Here is a 20,843-nt window from a genome sequence, read left to right on the forward strand (position 1 = left end):
CCCTCCCATGCTGGCCTGATGGCCCCCAACTACCCTTCCCTGCTGTCCTGGTCATTCCCAACTGCCTTCCCATGCTGGCCTGATGGGCCCCAACTGCTCTCCCCTGCAGGCCTGGTCCCCCCAACTGCCTTAACCTGCTGGCCTTGTTGCCCCCAACTGCCCTCTAAGTCTGATCTCACCCCTAACTGCTCTCCCCTGAAGGCCTGATCTCACCCCCAACTGCCCTCCCCTGAAGGCCTAGTCTCAGCCCCAACTGCCTTCATCTGCTGGCCAATTTGGTTCTAATTGGTCAGTTTCTATGCCAGTCAGTGTCAAAAGCTCCACCTCCTAAGCAGTCATTGGCTCTTCACAGTTCTCCCAGGTTTGGTTCTGATTGGTCAGTTTCTATGCCAGTCAGCATCAAAAGCTCCACTTTTTAGGCAAGCCATTGGCTCCTCACAGTTCACCTGGATACTAATTGGTCAGTTTCTATGCCAGTCAGCATCTCTTGGCCTATCAATGGAGCCTGATCAGAATGGCAGGGCTGATCAGCAACCCCAGTGGAGGCCTGGAGAGAAATGGAAGCACAGCTGATAGAGAGAGAGAGGCAAGTGCTGATCAACAGCTGCCACAGAGGGTATGGATCTGACCCTGCTTCTCTCTTCAGGCCTCTTTCTGGGCCTGATTCGCAGCCCCCTGAGCAGTCAGTGCTGGGTCACCTCACTTGTAGCCACAGCAGTCAGTGCTGGGTCACCATGGCAATCCAGAGCTGACTGCAGGACTGACTCCTAGTTGGTTAAGCCTCTGGTTGTGACAGACCAAGGATTTTATATATTCGGATTATTAGTTTGTTTTGAAAACTTCCAATTATCTGCTTTATAATTATGAATAAGAAACACAAAACACTACTCAGTAAGTTGGTGGAATAAATGGACATAGTCTACCTTCCAATTTTCTGATCATGTTGCATCCCTCACTGACCTCACAGTGTGACACAAAAGTTAAAATATTTATATTGTAGAAGTCCAAAATGACACTTCTAGCAGTGTGGCAGATTAGATATTCTAGAGGACACCAGACATTCTGAAGGACCCACCCACTAAAATACTACTTGATCCTAAATAAAATATAACACATGGTCCCTGCAGGGAGCTAATGTGATCCAGGACAGCAGTCCTGGCTTGCAATCAAAGAGAAAGCAAATCATCTCTGGAAGAATGAGACCCACATTTGAAACTTAAAGATCACATTTGAAAAACAAAAACTACTAATCATACAAGATAATACGCCAGCATAAAAGAAAGTTGGCAAAAACAACTATTGATTTTGATTGCACTAAGGACTTTAAATAATTGGATTTTCAAGTAAAAAAGTATAAAATAACTATTACTGGCACATTTAACAATATTAAGGAGAAAAGGGGAAAAAATCAGCTAAACAACAAAAAAGTATAATATGACCAGAAAATTGGAAGTGGCAGCACTCCCTTTGCTGGAAGAGTTGGGAAACATTTCCTGCAGATAAAGTCTGAGTTTAATTTGAAGGATTATTAAGAACACACCAGACAAAGAATGTTTGGATCTTGAGAATATCATCCTAAGTGAAATAAGTCAGATAGAAAAAATCAAGAATTATATGATTTCACTCAAATGTGGGATATAAAACTGAAAGCAACAAGTGAACACACAAGACAAGCAAAAACTCACAGACACAGATAACACTATAGTGGTTCCTAGAGGAAAGGGGAAAGGAGAGGTTATGAAGGGTAGAGTGGGTTGAGTGTATGGTGATGGAAAATTTGACTTGGGGTGGTGAACACACAATACAATATACAGATGATATATCAAAGAGTGGTACATTTAAAACTTATATAATTTTATTAACCAATGTCACCCAATACATTTAATTTTTTTTGTGGCGGGGAGAACAAACCAGGCAAAGAATGTTGGAAAAGATAATAAGTGCTTAAGCCCAAATTCAGGAAAATAGAAGGGTATGTTTGGAGAATAGCAAGATTTTCAGGATGGTAGTCTACAGGTATGCGCTAATGTGCACAGTGAGGCACATTTATTAAGTAACTTGGAACCAGCTTGTGACTCGCCTTGAATGCCCTAATAATAAAAGAATTTGCTCAAAGCAGGGGAGCAACTGATTGAGATTGTCACTTTGGAAATATAAATTAAAACCTACAGAATGATGGCTAGAGGATTTAAAAAAAAAAAAATACCCCCTCTCAAAGGGGTTCAGGAAGATCAGGGTTTAAGGTCTTTCAAAATCTGTCTGGATGCAGTTCTAAATCACAGCTTCCTAAGAAGAGGCCTAGGGGCAGAATTTAATGACCAATCACACGTACATACACCACACACACTAGAGCATCTCCTTCTCCCCACTCCTCATCCTCAATGTGATGTGTTAGCATCTTCTGCATGGGAACAGATGGGCAAAGAAATGACCAGTTTTGTCAACCTTCCCCTTAACGGAAACTCAGCCATGCTGTACCTGGCAACAGTGGTTGTGGCTGGCTGTTGGATGGGGAAGATGTAGCCTCCTCGAAGGTGAAGTCCAATTTTGTCTCCTGGAAGTTGCATTTCCACTTTCTGCTTCCTCCATCTTAGTCGGCTCCCCTGAAACATGAAGACAAATCAATCACATTGGCATGATGGGACATTCACCTCCAGCTTTCATCCCTGTGTTGAATTATCTGTGACTCTCCCCTTTACCACCTACCTGAATTACTGTCTAGTCAGACAATCAAACAAGAGAAGGGGGAAAATCAAGAACAAGTTTTGTCATAAATTAGGTTTAGGAGCTTCTACACTGGTTGAGGCATCTACATGCTGAGGCTATTTGATATATTTTATATGAACAGATATTTCTAACTCATGACTAAGCTTAAATTGCCCCTCCAGCATTTGCCCATGAGACATTTTACTTGAGTCTTTATCAGATTTCATCGTGACTAACATTAAGTGACTTAGGCTCATTTCATTGACTCATTGACTTGGCTGAAATTATGGAAGACACTAAAGGAACACTTCTCTCTTGTCTACAAAGCTGCAGCTGTGGTCTTGAAGAGTTTAAGAAAAGTCAGTGCTACTTACAGTCTCATAATCATACCAGACAGCATCAGGCACATAGGCCATCACTTTTTCTGCACCCTGAAATGAAAACAAATATACTTCTTCATGGCCCAGCATCTGAAAGGGATCACATACATTTCCTAGCATTCCCTAGGGCACTGGTCGGTAAACTGGCTCTCAAGCCACATGTGGCTCTTTGGCCCTTTGAATGTGGCTCTTCCACAAATATATCATTAAAAATTTGTCTCTCAAAAGAAATTTCAATCCTTGTACTATTGATATTCAGCTCTGTTGACTAATGAGTTTGCCAACCACTGCACTAGGGGACTTCTTTACCATATATTGAGAGTGTGTAAATGATATTTCTTGGCCTTGTATTGAATCATGCCTTTCTTCTAATGGGAATAATAAAGGTAATAACTTAGCAACAACAAAAAATCCTAAGTGGAACCACATTAAGAAAAAATGACAATAATCAAATATGTTGTGATGAAAATTCTAGCTTCACATTGGTTATCTCATTCATACTTCACAATAGTCCCCAGTGATGGAGATTATTATTTTCTCACCTTTACAGCTAAGGAACTAGCATGATGACTTATATCTAGATCACATTGGTACTAAGTGGCACAGGCAACAATCTCATCTTGATCAGCCTAACTTTATTTTTTAATCTTTATTGTTAAAATTATTACAAATGTACACCCCTTCCACCATTGACCTACTATACCCTGTGGCCCCACCCCGGCCCCCCAAGCCTGACTTAAGAGTGATCCTTGTTCATTTCTCCCTTCTGCTTCTACTTCACAGAACAAGTACTGATATGCTCTGAGTCTCTGACAACAAATAGGACCATTCTTAAACGCAGAGTTCCCAGTAGATGCTTCTACACTGGTTGAGAACTTGGTCAGAAAAAAAAAAAAAAAAAAAAAAAAAAGACTTATAGAAGAAAGAAAATGTGAAAGAATCAGATATCCAACATTCCCAACCCCCAGCACATTGTCGTCAAGCCTTACTCAGCCACACAGTTTGGAAATGGGTTTGGAATAAAGATTAGAGAAATGGTTCCAAGGAGAGGACTATAAGAACAGAAGCAGACACCACCAGTGTGTCTCTGTGGGAACACATACCTCATCCAGAACTGGAGTGATGAGGAGGCCAGGCCCCCATAGAAATTGTCTGTGCACATCCCAAGTGTTGTTGTCTCCATAGAACCTGGAGATTGGAGAGACATTTGCTGAGATGTGGGCCAATGCTTCCTGGAAGCTCTTCCTGCAGCCTGTCTAAAACACACAGGTTCTCCACAGGGAGAAACTCCCCAAATTTTTCTATGATGCCTATTCAACTCCCACCTCCCCAATCCTGCAGAGAGATCTGCTTCCTCTAGCCCATGTACCCTCCTAATCTCTCCCCTGGTTAGACAGAAGTTCCTGTTCCAGTATCTATGCTAGGCATAGGCAGGTTCAAGGCTGAATTCTAATTGCCATATCTCCCTTATGAAGAAATAAGTAAAGTAAGTTGTACATTTTAAAAGTTCAACTGACCATCAAGAAGAAACTGGATCTGATCACAAAAAATAGAAGATAATTTACAACTTTACTCCTTTTCTTTCTTATGTTAGCTGCCTTTTAACAGAGAATTCCAGGAGATGGTAAAAACTTACCCCAAATAATCTATAATAAAAGTGTAATAAGCTAATTAGACCAGATGAACTTCTGGATGAAGCCAGGGCTGCAAGGGAAGCCTGGCTCTTGGATGCCTGCTGGCGGCCAGAGAGAAACCTGGGTCCTGGATGCCAGAGGGAAGCCCAGGTCCCAGGAGCCAGAGGGAAGCCAGTTCCAGCAGCTCCGGGAAGGAAGGCCTATTCTTGCACGAATTTGACTATATAATAGAGTAGATATGTGCCTGAGGGCCTAAAATGTCAGACACATAAGGACATTAACTGTATTTTGATAAGAAAAGCCTCTTAAGTCCTAGAGCACATATGTCAAACACAAGGCCCGCGGGCCAAATCCAGCCCGCCAGGCCTTGCAATGTGGCCTGCACCGCGCTGTCATCACTGCACTCCGCTGTCAGTTTATGACATTGTCAGTTTATGACTGTTCAGTAAACCATTTGGCCCGCGATTTAGGCTGGATTTTAGATTTTGGCCCCTTCTCTGATTGAGTTCGACACCCCTATCCTAGAGCCTTAGTGTACTACAACAGAGACCAAGTTCAAGCTACCAAATCCTTTAAATTAAGATTAAAGAAACTAAGGATAAAAGCATTACAATGCTTTGTCTCAGATAAAGAGTTAGTTGGTGACAGAACAAAGATCCCCATCCCAGGACATTTAGACTAGCTTCCTTCCCAAAAGAGAACAGGCTGTCATACTTAAATAGTATCTAGGCAACAATAGCCTTGCAAATACCAACTGGGTTTGAATTGCTTCAATTGTCACTCTTGTATATGATGATATAGTTAATGTAATTAATTGCATTAACAAAAGGCCTTTGGGTTAAGTGGACTTACTCATGCAGAAGGGGCCTGGCCACGGTGTCCCCCCACCTATGAGCACGATAAAGGAGAGTGTAGAGATAGGGCAGTAGAGTGTAGCGGATGGTAAGGTAGTGCCTGGCGGAATTCAACAGCAGAGAGTTGGCTCCAAAGGAGGCAGGATCCTGGTCCTGGAAGGAAGGAAGATGTTGCAGTTGTCAGCTGGCCATGCACAACAGAAATATCTGGAGAATTCCAGACACCATTCATCACAACCGAGAGTTTACTTCCTGAAACACCTGGAAGCTTGGCCTCAGATCAGTACAGTTGGGCAAAGAGAAATCATTTCACCAAGTTAGTAGCCATTCTTCACCTTGAAACTCAGCTCCCTTCACTCACTCTTTAGGGGTGATCTCTAGAGACACTGCCAGTTCAATAATTTTAAAGCATTTCCTCATTTGAGTATCATAACAATATGAGCAACGTCGATAAAGTATACAGAGGTTTGACAAAAACCTTCACAGACTTGCCATTTTCTTGACTGAAGCATAGACATAGCAGAGGCTGTGGCACAGGGCATTTTAATGGTGCATCACAGGTCCTGGTTAATTGCAAACAGTGGTGCAAATTTGCCTGATGGAGCACCATGTAGGAGGATGACTCAACACATTCCTTAGATGCCCATAGATGTGGTCATAAAGGATGCCAAACTTATTTAGATCCTATCTCCTGGGAGACTTACCTTGAAGCCTTGGCCATTGTGATTCCTGGCAAATGGGTAGAAAGCTCCCAGCTGCATCCACCGCCTGCAGAGCTCCTCAGGGGCATCCAGTGCAAAGCCACATATGTCAGCACCCACCTGGAAGGACACACAGGCAGCTCAAAGGGAGTACATCCCCCTTTGCTTTCTACCAGGGACCTCCAAACTAAACATTGCTAACCTCTTACTGAAAAGACTAATATGGTATGATTGAATTGGTTTATATCCAGTGTCCATTCTACTTTTAGGGTCTTTGAGTAACGTACTTAATCCTCTTGTGCCTCAGTTTCCTCACTTTGTTACCAGTAAAGTAGGCATTAATTAGCCACAGAGGGTTTTACTAAGTGAAATAAGTAAAACACACACAATAACTTTTTGATGAATAGTTACTAGAAATGTTGTTTATATTATTATTTTGACCACACTGTTATTGGAGTTAATTTTCCAACACCTAAACCTGATATTGTTACTCACCAATTCAAAAATTCCCAGAGTCTCCTTGCAGCTTATCCTATTAGCGCCACAAAACCTGGCTCCAACCCACCTTTCCAGCATCACTTACCATTCTAGTCCTACACACTAACTCTCACAGACTCTTCAAAATGACCTCCCACGTGAGTCAGAAAAAATATATCCACTTTTCAAAGATAAACTCAAGTGCTATTTTCCCATGAAGTTTCTCTCGACTCACTTTGTTCCTTGTAATCTTGGTAAGACCTTTCTCAGGATTTCCCTTAACGGTTGATGTATATGTCCCTGTTGGCATGTTTACCCCAGCTTGTCATAATTTGTTTATATATATCTCCTCTTACTAAATTATAAACTCTTTGGGGAAAGAGAAGGCATTTCTGTTACTATATTTATGTTTTTCTCTGCCCTCACCATGCATACCTAACTCAGTACCTTACATATAGTAGGAGCTCAATAAATATATATGTTGAATTTAACTAAAAAATGCCAAAGTGCTGGTAATGTTATGTTTCCTCACCTGGGTGCTGGATACATGAATATATTCAGTTTGTGAAATTCATCAACTCTATACTTAAGGATATGTGCACTTTTGTGTGTGTATATTATACTCTAATAGAAAGAAATTTTCCAATGATATAACTTCAAGGTTGAACTTTCTATCTTTATAAGACAATGCAAGGAAGAATGTGGTAGGATCAGAGCCATACTGTGTAGATGAAACACATATTCTCAAGATATGAAATCCCTGGGCCATGGAGAGAAGGGAGGGGAGTCTTACGATTTGAAAACTTTCTAAAATGAGGCTTTCTGGAAATTGAGGTTCGTAAGAAAATTTGGGATGTGGACTCACCATTGGGATTCCAAAAAGATTGAACTCAAGCATGCCAGGAATGGACCATCGAAGGTCATCCCAAGTGGCTGCATTATCTCCTAACCAATGAGCTGCAAACTTGCCAGATCCCGCAAAGGTGGAACGGGTTATAATGAAGCTTCTCTTATTAGGGAACACAGTCTTGACAGCCCTAGAAAGAGAGAGAGTAGGAGTCAATGCACAACCTTAGTGTGTCTCAGCCCAGCAACATATACCAAAGGCCTCAGAAGTCTATACCCATCCACTTCTTCTAGTTCTCTGCCAGTAGTTAGAGTTGCTGATGGGGCAGACTGAATTATTAAGGATATTTATGTTCCTTTTTTTATTTTAAGGTGTTTTCTTGTGTTCATCAATAAATCCATAATTTTCAAGACTTTCCAAAGCAGTCTTGAAAAGGGTAGTAACTAGAGCATACAAGTTTTATGGAACAAAGGCAAATTTAACTTTACATAGCTTTGTATAAACAGGGTGGGGGAAAAGTAGGCTTACAGTTGTGAGCATACAAAACACAGATTTATTCTTGTATTATTATTTATTTATTGTATTATTTTTCATATGAACAACTGTAGACGTAGTTTTATCCCAACCTGTACATTGGTCTTTCACAGGGTGTGATTTTAGACATACACAAAAATGAACATAGGAACCCCCTCTTGGAACTTAAATTGTTTTTAAATAGAAACACTTTGGTCACAATTTATATAATAAAAGCCTAAGTGACCTTTACAGCCAAATGACCAAAATGTCTGGTCGCTATGATGCGCACTGACCACTGGGGGGCAGACGCTTAATGCAGGAGCTGCCCCCTGGTGGTCAGTGTGCATTATAGCACCCAGTCATACTGGTCGTTCCTCCATAACAGTCGCTTAGGTTTTTATTACATAGATATGTCATCTACTAGTATATTTTTAAAATAAGAAATCTGTTATATTCTTTAAAACATTTGCTTTACAATGTTTTTAACAACTTTCAAGAAGGCTAAAATCACACCATGACTTTGCTAATGAATGAATGTGGTTTTGGTCTGGCAGAAAATAGAGTAAATTCTCAATACCTTTTTCTCACTATAGAATTTGAAGCCACACACAAAGGCAGACACAGCACAGAAAGATGCTGAGCCAGAATCTAAAACCCCAAAGCACATGGAGTCTGAATTACCTAACCCTCCATCCTCCAGTCAAGACAGTGTGACAGAGAGGAAAATATGTGGGGCTAGGATTCTTGCATAAATGTGCTTACATTTTGCTTTTACAATTTATTAGCTGTTTGAACTTAGTCAAGTTACTTCTCTTTTTTTCTTGCAACTTTTCATTTATTTATGCATTCTTCCATTTCATACTTTCCATGAATATTTATAGGATTCCTCTTCCCTATGTGCTAGGTAGTTTCTTCATTCATTCAATAATAATAGCCATACTTATCTTGCAAAGTTCTTAAAAATAAACCACTGGCACCCGGTATCTAGCAAGATCAAGAATGTGCCATGTTTGATATTCATAGCAATAGTATCCTTACTCTGCTGTGGCAATCGCCATAGAGTAGCCATACAGATTGTGGACATCATACTGCTTGCCCCAGTGCTGCACTGCATCCATGCAAAGAGTCTTACAAAACAGGTACCCATCCAGGATTTCTGGAAGAAAAAAAAGGATCAGAGAGTGAGCACCTACACTGCACATTCCCTATTATTTGACTGTCATAGAAGCTGACATGGTTCTCACTGGGCAAGCATTTACTGTAGCCATGCTGCAAATGATCATACAGATTCCTCACCTTTGGGGTAATTACTCTGATGTATAAAGAAATTGTGCTGGCTTATACACATGTTCCCACCTGTGTGCTCATGTGAGTAGAGGCAGGCATTTGGGACAAGATGATTGAGTTAGGCTTGAGATTTAATCTGAATTCTTCAAACTCAGCTAAGTTAAATGGTTCAAAAATATAAATACTGGATGAAAATATAAACTAATTTCTCAATTCTTCTCTTCATTGAGCAGATATTATAAAGAATGATTGCCCAATCTCTCTTTTGTTCATTTATTCCTTTCTTCTCTGATGGGGCCAAATGACCTTTGAATTCTAACTATTGCAAAAGCTTCTTAATGGCTTATTGACTTCTGACCTATTAATTTTCAAATCCATAGTATATATTCATGCCAAGTTAATACTTCTAAAACCACTTGGCTATTATATACTTCCTTTTATTAAAATATAAGCAGGTTCCCTCACAAACAGAATAAAGTGTGAACTGTTTAGCCCCCTATCCAAGTCCTTCAACATTTGATTTTGACCAACTGCTCCAATTTCCTATTTTCCCACCAGACTGGAAGTCTTCATAAGATGCTATAATTCTAGAAACTCATTCCTTTCTTAATCAAGACACTGTTTATCTGGGAGCCTCTTCAATAAATTCTGTGATTTCAAGGTCACTCACTGTTCAAAGTTAGTGGTGTTCAAAGTTCCATCAGAGCTCATTTGCATCATATTCATTGACTTGGACTTTGACCTCCCAAGCCATTCATTCTGGCTTCGTTTTCTCCTATGGTTCAGGTGTGTTCTTCACACTCTTAATATCACTACACTTGAGCCTTATCTGAAGATCAAGCCTGATTATCTGGTTTCTCTGTGGTAAGTCCTGACCTTTGGAAGTAGACTCTAGAACAATACAGACTAACCACTAGCCTCTAGTATCTGAACCCCAACTTCTCTATACCTTCCCCTAAAAACAGTTCAGACTATAGGTAGAATGAATAGTTTGCCCCTTTTTGAATTAATGCATCCTTTAGGAAAGCATGGAGTGTTTTTATTTTCTTTCTTCATTTTTTCTTATGTATTACCCACATTCTCCTTTCTATATGCACTCTTATGTACAAAATCTCTTGCCAAGTTGTCCATATATATCCTTATGAAATTAAAATACCAAATATGTATTGCCACTTTAATTAGACAAACTACTAAGACTTACTGGGAATGAATGGAGGATAATTTAGACTACTTGTGGAACATCCTGAAAGTGAACCATCAACAAAGTTGGAGAGCTCATTCATATCCTACAAAACAGAGGTTAAAAGTTATGTCCTTTTATGAGGAATCAGAAAAATGATCCCAGATATTTCTTTTAAAAAGAGGTTCTTATATACATGGAGAAAAATAGATATTCCTATCTTCTCTATACATTGAAATTTTCATGGAAATGGTTTTTATAAATCCCTTTAAAATTATAGCTGTCTATAATCACAGAAAATAAAAAATTTCCAAACACATTAGTGAAAAAAATATTTTTAATTTATACAGTACCATATGTAAACTTATATATTCTATGTATATCAAAAAATAGCTATGAATACACACACACACACACAAATATACATATATAAAAAACATACATAAGCAAAGAGAGTGAGAGAGCAAATATGTGCCAATGGATATGCAAGTGAAGGGTCTGAAAGATTGATACCAAAATACGCCTTCGGTCAATATCATTTTAGAGGGTTTTGCTTTCATCTTTGTAGCTCTCTATATTGTTTGAATTTTCTACATTTCTCTAAAAACAGAAAAAATCTTTAATGCTAAAGCTCTCCAAATGTTGCTGAACATCTGTAGTTTTACATTTGTTTTATTTTATAATATATAAGACATTTGTCCTTACTGCAGCCACAGTTTTATCATACACCTGGGTACTCTGGCTCTGATAAATTTATCCAATATCTTCAAATGAAAAGGTCCTGAACTGATAATTGAATAATTTACGTACTTGTGACAATACAAAGAGTATGATCTATTCCTACTACTTAATTTATTTGTAAAAGAAGTGCTGAATTGGGGAAAAAACAAATCCTAATGAAATCATTTTGATTCTAAGGTACACATTTTGATAAGATTATTGGAATAGAAAAATAGGGAATTTGAACATTAAGAAGTTAAAAAGTATGACCACAAAAGAAATACACCAATTTAACACAGACAATGAAGACACTGACATTATTATATATTGTGCTTGCCTTGGTTTAGTCACCAATTCAAATGAAGATTGCATCCAATAAATCAAGAGAAAGCTGAGACTCAAAAGGACAGCAATGGAAGAATTAAGAAAGGTCATCATGAGTAAGGATTAAAGACCGAAGGTAAAATTATCCATATCTTTGTATTCCCTATTACTATGTATGGATGAGAAAATTGGACAATGGAGAAGGCTGATAAGGAAAGAATTGATTCAATTGAAATATGGTGCTGCAGGAGAGTTCTATGGATGCTGTAGACCATCAGAAAGATGAACAAGGGGGTCCTAGAGCAAATTAAGGCTGAAACATCACTGGAGGCAAAAATGTCAAAACAGAAGGCAGGATTCTTTGCTAAACATATTAATTCTGGGCAAAAAAAAAAAAATAGAAGGCAAAGGAAAAGAGGAAGATCAAGTATGAGCTGGACTGCCTCATAAAAGAAGCCTTTGGCATGAGTCTGCAGGAGCTGAGCAGAGCTCTTGAGGACAGGACACTCTGGACTTCAGTCATTCATAGGGCCTCTAAAAGTCAGAGCCAACTCAATAGTGTGAAACACACACAAAATAGGGAGTGCTTAGAATTATTGCCATACTTGCTATCCTCTCCTTCTCTCCCATCTATGCTCCATGATTCAAGTATACAGATATACACAGTTCGAATACTAGCCACCAAATAATCAAAACATTAAGAACTCACAATCCAAATTCCATCAAACTCCACTTCATTGTGGAAAAGCTTAAATTCATTTGCCCACCAAACAGCACACTGAGGGTTGGTGTAATCAGGAAACACAGTTTTTCCAGGCCAGACCTGCAGGAGAAGAAAAAAATAAACAAAAGAACAAAGAAGAAAACATTGATCAGAGTAAATGAAGTGAAATAGAATAAAAGAGAGTGCTTTGAAAAATAAATTCCTAATATGATTAAGGCAACAGAGGGGCTCAGGCACAGGTTCTTCTCAGGAATGTGAAGCACACCAAATACTAGAATAAGTGTCAGGAGGTCTCAAACACAGTCATGTGATGAAAACTTTTTTTTTTTTTTTTAATTTAAGTCCTTGCTAATCTTCAGTTCTGGTTCACCCTTCCTTCTCACTTTCTCTACTCCCACTTCTAGGAATGATAAATGAGGGGGAGGACTATATATATTTCAACTGGTCCATTACAAATTGTGGGTTCTAACCATCAATTACTTTTCTCTATTCCTTTCCTATCCACTTCCCCTCAGACACTAGATACATAGGTCTTTGAAGTTATTAAAAATGAACCAGTAAGTAAAACCTTCATGGAAAACTGACAATAAAACAAAGTAGTCATACTTGTCAAATACTACAGAGAAATCAAGTAAGAAAAGGGATGAAACAATTCCATTGGATTTGCCAATTAGTGGGATAACTGGTGCCATTTGCCAAAGCAGTAGCAGTAAAGTGATGGGGAAAGGAAGACTACAGTCAGCTGATGAGTGAATGGGGATGAGTAAGTGCTATTGTTTAAAGAGACTTGACTGTGAAGGGAATATAAGAGCTAAGATGGCTAGTAAGTATTTGGGGATGAAGAAACAGGGAAAGTTTAGTACTAACATATATAAGGCATCTGAAAACAAGAACCAAACACACACACAGTCCCTCCACTAGCCCCCAACTTTTCCACTAAGTTACCTCCCCAATGAGTGGAGTCACTCCATCTGAAGCATTGATCCATATCTTCATATCTAAACCCCTGTCATATGGGCCATAGGGATTACTTGAAGAAGAGTTGATGGAGATAGCTGGATCCTAAGGGGAAAAATACAATGAAGGACAAGCTTTAAACTAGAGGCACTTAAAGGGGTTTGGGAATTGGAGACAAAGGAAGGGGAGCTTAGTGTAATAACAAGAAAGTGCAAGTGCAGAGTTTGGTAGTAAATGAGGATGGCACATACCACAATGATGATCAGTTTTTGTCCGTTGTTGTGCAAATCCTTAGCAAAATCAGGAAAGCCTTTAAATTCTACTGGATTATAAGTGAAGTCCTTCCTTGCATCCATATAATCAATATCAGCATGCTGAACATCCTGAAAGAACACACACACAAAATACTCCTCCATTTAGTTCCTGGGAGTTTCCCTGTTAAATTAGTTCAATTATCATTGTTATTATTCGGGATACACGCTGACTCTGTGCTGGGCTCTAAACAGAGTCCATAATTAGTCCCTGATGTCTAAATGTTTCTTTTTCCAATGGTAATTTCAAAACAAATGGCACATCCTTTCTCTAAGGCCTGGAATCAGGTTCACCACATCATCCTACCTTGTTGCTTGGCCATTGGGATTCAAAAACAATCTAAGAAACAAATCTCAACCATGACAGCAAATCACTAAGGCTATCAAAAACATAGCCAGGCACTAAATTCTACCCCATTTGCAAGATAATGGGGTAGAATATACCACCCTGAATTTTATTGTGTGCTGCTCTACTTCAAGTCTTTTTTGGTGATTATCCTTCCCCAATTGGATCTGAATGAAAATAGTGGGACCCAGATAGAAATTGACTCTTGCTCTAGGACCCATGTGTTGCCCTTCAAGGGGCTGGGGAAGGGAGAGAAGAGGATTATTCCAGAGACTATTGGATTTTTCCCTTTGTTTCACTTGTAAAATCTCACTTCAAATTATACAACAGACACATTCAAATTTATCTATTCATAACATAAAAATATTTGGTTACATGTATATACTGTCTTTTTTTGCTCACTTAAACTAGGAAAAGAAAAGCCTTGAGAACTAAATGCATTGTGTTAATAAAATGCATTATATGAAATGTAGTTAATCTAGTAAGTATAAGAAAATTTTACTAATGTAAAATTTTACTAATAAAAAATGTGATAAGAAAAAAAAATAGAAACAAAAACAGATTGCCTCCTAACCCCATAATTGTGGCCACTAAGGAATATTTCTTACTATAAAGAACCAGTCCTTGAAGGAATGTCTGGTCCAACAACAACAAAAAAATCTACCACTCTAGCCCTAACTGGTTTGGTTCAGTGGCTAGAGCGTTGGCCAGGGACACATGGGTGGGTTTTGGGTTTGATCCTCAGTAGGGATGTGCAGGAGGCAGACAATCAACAATTCTCTCTCATCATTGATCTCTCTCTCTCTCTCTCTCTCTCTCTCTCTCCCCCTTCCTCTTTGAAATCAATAAAAAATACAATACATATTTTTAAAAAGTCTACCACTCTAAATATATGCAAATCTTTACATTATATATATTTTTTTAAATTCAGGTGGAGAAATTATAAACAATTCTTTTTATTTCCCGAGGGAACTCTTATTTTTGGAAAAATTTTTAAAACCTTACTTACGTAAGGGAGCTGTGCTGCCCGGTTTCTCTCCACAACTTCTTTCAAGTTATCTAGAGTTCCATAGTCATAACGACTGAGTTGAAATCCAAGTGCCCAGTATGCAGGTAGGACTGGCCGTCCAATGAGCTAAAAGATATTTGAAATAAAAAATAGCAAATGTTCTATCTATATTATAAAAGGCCTGTGGCTGTAATACCATAACGACCAAATGACTGGTCACCAGGAAGTGCATGGAGCACCTCTCAGGCCCTACTCCCACCCCCATCCCCACTCCTGGGGTGCCAGCAGTGTTGGTGGAGCATGCAAGGGGTTATAGGGTGGAAGATATGGCTCTGATGGCAGGCTAGGGGACCCTATATACACACGATTTAATCATGTGCTGGCCCTCTGGTTTTTAATAAAAGCCTTTACTAAGCGTTGGTTTAGGGGCACAAAACATACTTCATTTTCCAACACATGTTTTCATTAATGTTAGTCTATTTTTCCAGTCCCTTTATAAATCATTGAGGGTAGGGTCAATTTGCAATAGGAGATTTACAATAGCTACTTATAATAGCAGATTTTCATGAATCACACTTGCATAGTAAACTTGATTTTCTTTGTGCTCTTTAGGACTTTCTCAGTCGTCATATGATATAATTTTACCTCTAGATACTCCTGGACCACTTGTTCTGGAGTATTTCCCAAGAATACATAGAAGTCCAGAATGCCCCCAATGGTGCGGTAAGTGATGGCTGGTGCGGGCTGGAGGGCAACCTCTTGATAGATTAAAAAATAAAAATTAGAATTTATTCTTGATAATTACAAAGCTTTAGATCAGATGATCGCGGCCATTTGAATATTAATAAAGTAATCCTAAGATTTTGTATACAAAGGGACAAATTGACAATCAAAGCCCATCCTGGCAGCACATGGGAGTCTTAGCACTGGTTCTGTGACAGATTTAGATCACTGGTGACTGGAGTGTCTTAACTCCTGTGTCAGGATGCAAGCTCTCATGAAAAAAACAACCAGTTTCATGCCAGGGTCCAGAATAAGCCACTGTAGCATAAAAATTATTTTAGGCTGAAGACATTCAAGTTTCTGAAATTTCTTATCAACTTAAAAGCAGAGCCTCCTAAAGGTACTCAGTTGTCATAAATGCCCTCCCCTGCAGCAACCCTAATCTTCTCTGATACAATAAATTAACACCACATCCAAGTGGATATTTGTCACAAGAATGTCATATCTCCCGAATGTTCTCCTAAGGGCTCATTTATCTTCCTGAAAAGTCATTTGCTTTACCATAGTGCTTTTCATCCCTCCCACCTCCACTAAGTTTTTTTTTGTTTTGTTTTGTTTTTTGTTTTTTAGTTTTTTTATCGTAAGTGCCTTTCTCCCCTTACATTTACCTATTAGGATGATATGTCAGCTCCAGATTGTAACACTTCCTTGAGCTGCTCTCCACTGAGCATACTTATGCATATGCATGTTGCATGTGTATAAATAAACTCCATCCTTTCTCTTGTTAACCTGTCCTTTGTCAGTTTCATTCACAGGCCCCCAAATACTTAAAGGGATAGAGAAACTTTTTTTCTTTGACATTCACAACTATATAACATACTGTTCCTACCCTGCACCCACCATTATTACAGGAATATAACCCAACTAGACACTGAAGCAGTAGCCTCAATGAATCTCACCCCAAGCAAGAGCCAATCTAGAAAAAAGTCAGATATGATACTGTAAATTCACAGACCCTTTAAGTGCCTATCACAAATCCCAGAAATGAGTCTCCCCATACCCTTGTTTTGCATTTAGAGATAAAAGACCTCAAAATCTACTGAAATGTACTCTGCAACCATGGGAGCAACTCACACAGAGAATCTAGGATCCTGTGGTCCTTTCCTTATTATCTAGTTCCTTTCAACTATCTGACACTGTATAATCCTTGTACTAGTTCAATCTGTTCTTAGAATACTAGGTATCTCAGAATGATCTAAAATTCTATTAGGTATTTTATAACAATCTTAGATCACCTGGAGAGAATTTTCAAATGATCTGTATTGAAGGATCAGATCTTGGTTTTTAAATTTCCAATTATTTTTAAACGATACTTTTATAAAATAACATGAAAATGAATTACTAGAAAATGGTTTATGCATGCATGTGGATGCTACAACAATGTTAACTTTTGATTTTTATACTCATCTTACTGTAGAACTGACACAATTCATGAACCATCTGTTCATAAATTGTGTCAGTTTGAGTATTATCAGGCCACACTATGAGTATCATGGATCTAGTCCTTTGATCCTCAGTTGAAAAGAGGGTGGGGATAGATATCCTAAACCCACCATCAACACTGGAAGAGTCTGATACAACTCTACTCCTATGCTGACTGATTCTTTGCCACTAGATTCCGTTGTTACTTTTGCAAGCAGAAAAAGAGTTGAAATCATTGATCTAGTCTAAAATCTTCAAACTACTTTCTAGAATCCTATAATGTTACACTCTTTGGTATTAAACAATCTGATCTTATTCCATATGACCCTTGCCATTCCTTTACACCTTGCTACCCTTGGAGTGTCTAAATGTGACATTCACTGCTCAGTTGTAGCTCCCTGGTTAGGCCCAGTTACTTCACCATCAGGCCAAGAACAACTGGCTATTTGCCACCTGAGCTTATATCAACCCCTCTTCTGGATGGAAGTCTAAAGAAGGAGAACAGCAAATTGGTAGAAACTGTCTCTGAATAGGTTATAGTTTGCTGTCTTAACTCTATAATAGAAAATATTCCAACAGAGGCAAACACTTTCAGGAAAGTCATAAGCTAGGAGAGAAACCTCTACTCATCGCTCCATATGTCAACACACAAGGCCTTAAGCTATGGCTCAGCTATTCCTAAAGGGTTCCATTCCTTTTATCATCATGCTATAAGAAAGGGACTGAAAATTGCTCTGATGCTTTCTTTTATCCATCACTATTCTTTTAGTCCTTTACCCATGGCATTGCTGTTCATCAGAAACACTCCAAAGGATAATCCACTAGCATCTTCAAGGCATAGGAAGAATGTTTGTGTGCCATACAAGTTATTTCCTTCCTGCAGAAAGATAATTAAAAACAAATTTACAATCTAGTAGTCTAAACTCCACTTGGCCAGAAATGACTTAGGAAATCAGTGTTAATCATGTGAGTAATTGACAGGCAACTCATGATTAAAGAAGACATAACTAAACTTTGAAAATATAAGGTTGATATTTAGTTGATGCTAACCAAGTAAAAAAAGTGTTCCCTTATTGAATAAGCCACCTATGATCACTTATCTAAAAGGAATGTGAGAGCATGAGACATCTGGAGTTCTGAAGAGCCCTTGGTTGCAGGCACATCCCCAACCAGTAGGGGAGTGTGCAGGAGGCAGCTGACCTATGCTTCTCTCTCATTGATGTTTCTAACTATCCCTTTCCCTTCCTCTCTGTAAAAAAAAAATCAATAAAATATATTTTCTTAACAAAGAAAAGTAGCTCATATTAACTTTCTATGTAGCAGACACTCTTCTAGAGACTCTACATATAGCAATTAATTTAATTTCCATCGCAACCTTATGGTAAATATATTGCCCCCATTTTATAGATGAAAAACTGAAGACACAAAAAGGTAACTTGCCCAGAACCACATAACTGGTGACTGGCAGTGCCAGAATTCAGAACCAGACAGCCTCATCCTAGCATCTTATTCTTAGCCATTCAGCTGCACACTGGGGGGTTAAGAATGACACTGTAATAATTTAGTGAAAAGGGTCCATCCTGTAACCTTACCCCATTAGGGGTTGTATCTCTAGCGAATATGGGCCAGGCCTTCCAATTCATATCATGGCGGTACTGTCCATGCACTTGTTCTCCCAGACCGTACACGTTGGCACTGGGCAGTCGGATAGAGAGCTGCAGGAACTGATCAGCAAACAGAAGGGGCCCAATGCTTGAGTCAAACCTAGACACAGACAGAAAACACCGGGACAGGTGTGAAAGTGGGGTGGAGAGAGCACAGCTGATTAGAAAGTGGTCCATGTCAATGACTTAATAACCCCTACCTAATGAGCCCCATTTGTCCTCCTCTGACATTTTTCCTTGGACACCTAGAAATCAGGACTTCTTGGGGGCATGTTCCATGTGGTACATTTCTTAGATTTGTCCCATAGACATTCTACCACATGACCTGAATTATAGTAGATGTTCCATAAACAGTTACTAGTAGATGAACGTGACTAGATAAACGAAAGTGGAAAAGGGAGGATGTGAGGAAAAGGACTGGTCTAAAATAAATGCTTAGTAATAACAAAAAAGGAGTTATTGTGGAAAGAGGAAGGTAGGCAAAGAAAAAAGTATATTCATTTGGAGGTGGAGAGTCTGGCCTCCAACATATTGACATGAATCCTTCCTCAGGCTTGCAAAGCTCCCTCCCCCTTCCTTCTCTGTTCCCCAGATAAGCTTTCCAAACTTACAGGGTAGAGTTGTTGCTTTTTCTGATCACTTTGATACTAAATGGCTGTTTGGAGACTTTAACATCATAGGTCGGAGAAGAAGCAGCATTTCCTTTGAAGGCTTGGACATGTTCATGCGGCACTTCATACCTGCCACCCTGTGGGTCAGTTAACTATCCAGAGAAATGAAGGAAAAGAAAGCCAAAATGAAAACTTGTCTGGATTCTCAAAATAAAAGCATCCCAATATCTGTGCTCTTGGTACTGAAACTCGGGCACTGATCCAAATGGCATTATGTCTAAGGTGCAGGTATACATTACATTTTCAAATTCTGATGTTGAATACTTGAGCCCAAGTTAGTCCTTAGGTAGAAATACACACTCCAACTCTGAGTGATGGAGTATCTCTAGAATTTTCAAAGAAGTGATAATGTTTTTCCTCTCCCTACTACATTTCACATGGTATTAAGGGCAAACAAATGGAAAACAAAGTTCATCAGTAAACTGTAATGTATATACTAGTATGAAGTTATCATACTGAAGGAAGGCTATGGATGCCTTTAATATACATATTCTACATATGAATAATTAGCAACATTTTCTATTTTGTAGTAACTGCAGTCATTTGGGTAGGAAATAAGAACCTCTCAAAATAGATTTTTTTTTTTTTTAATAAACAAACCACAACCTTAAAGTGGAAACGATTGAATGTCTGATATTCTGCTGTGAGAAGGACATTGTTGATATCATTTCCAAACAGGGATGGAGAAGGCATCCTTTTCAACTGGGCTGTGAATCCTAATATAGAGAAGAAAAAGGTTTACAAAGCTGGCTGTGTACATTTATAAAAATAGACATAAAAATTAACATTCATGTAAAAAGGCTGGTGAAAAGCCTTTATTTTGCCCATCATGCACTCATATAATCTGATGCTAGGTACCGTCGTTACCTTATCCAAAAACTATGCCTCTCTTCTACAAAATCTGATTGGAAACCTCCCCCAAAAAGGTCTAACTCTTATTCCACCAGCCCATCGGTCGTTCCATGTTAATTGCATATCCTTTACACTTTTGGCCCACAATCTGTATATATACAATATTCTTTCTTAGTTATTCTCATGTTACAAGTGATCATATAATCGATGCCATCTCCATAGTTACATAAGCCAGATGAGAGTGGAGACCTTAGAAAAGCCTGACAAGCCAAGAGTGTCTAGCTAGCGAACATGCTTCTTCCTTTATGCTAAGAGCATCCCCAAAGTAGTCTCTCAGGGATGGCCATTAGTATGCTCTACATACTTTAGGGTGGGAGGGGAAAGAGGATGTTTAGTCCATGCACACTGACGTTGGCTAACTTTCCGAATATGTTGAAAAAATTGGAGGGCTATTTTAAAAATCACAGAAGTAGCCTCA

The 20,843-nt window shown here is 38.9% G+C and overlaps 1 protein-coding gene across 1 annotated transcript in view; it reads right to left on the bottom strand.

Annotated features, from left to right (window-relative positions):
* The window catches only part of MGAM (maltase-glucoamylase), a 73,037-nt gene that overhangs the window by 32,819 nt on the left and 19,375 nt on the right, over positions 1-20,843 (bottom strand). The window contains exons 5-21 of the mRNA XM_084896952.1: positions 20,120-20,229; positions 19,454-19,605; positions 18,771-18,942; positions 17,956-18,055; positions 15,619-15,731; positions 14,974-15,099; positions 13,559-13,690; positions 13,296-13,412; positions 12,336-12,449; positions 10,604-10,688; positions 9,154-9,271; positions 7,618-7,789; positions 6,279-6,395; positions 5,573-5,727; positions 4,190-4,274; positions 3,081-3,137; positions 2,479-2,603 (exon numbers count right to left, since the gene is read on the bottom strand). Of these exons, the coding sequence (XP_084753078.1) occupies positions 2,479-2,603; positions 3,081-3,137; positions 4,190-4,274; positions 5,573-5,727; positions 6,279-6,395; positions 7,618-7,789; positions 9,154-9,271; positions 10,604-10,688; positions 12,336-12,449; positions 13,296-13,412; positions 13,559-13,690; positions 14,974-15,099; positions 15,619-15,731; positions 17,956-18,055; positions 18,771-18,942; positions 19,454-19,605; positions 20,120-20,229 (2,050 nt within the window). The remainder of the gene's footprint in view (positions 1-2,478; positions 2,604-3,080; positions 3,138-4,189; positions 4,275-5,572; positions 5,728-6,278; positions 6,396-7,617; positions 7,790-9,153; positions 9,272-10,603; positions 10,689-12,335; positions 12,450-13,295; positions 13,413-13,558; positions 13,691-14,973; positions 15,100-15,618; positions 15,732-17,955; positions 18,056-18,770; positions 18,943-19,453; positions 19,606-20,119; positions 20,230-20,843) is intronic.

The sequence above is a fragment of the Pipistrellus hanaki genome (assembly GCF_964339955.1).
Source record: "Pipistrellus hanaki genome assembly, chromosome: 10".
NCBI lineage: Eukaryota > Metazoa > Chordata > Mammalia > Chiroptera > Vespertilionidae > Pipistrellus > Pipistrellus hanaki.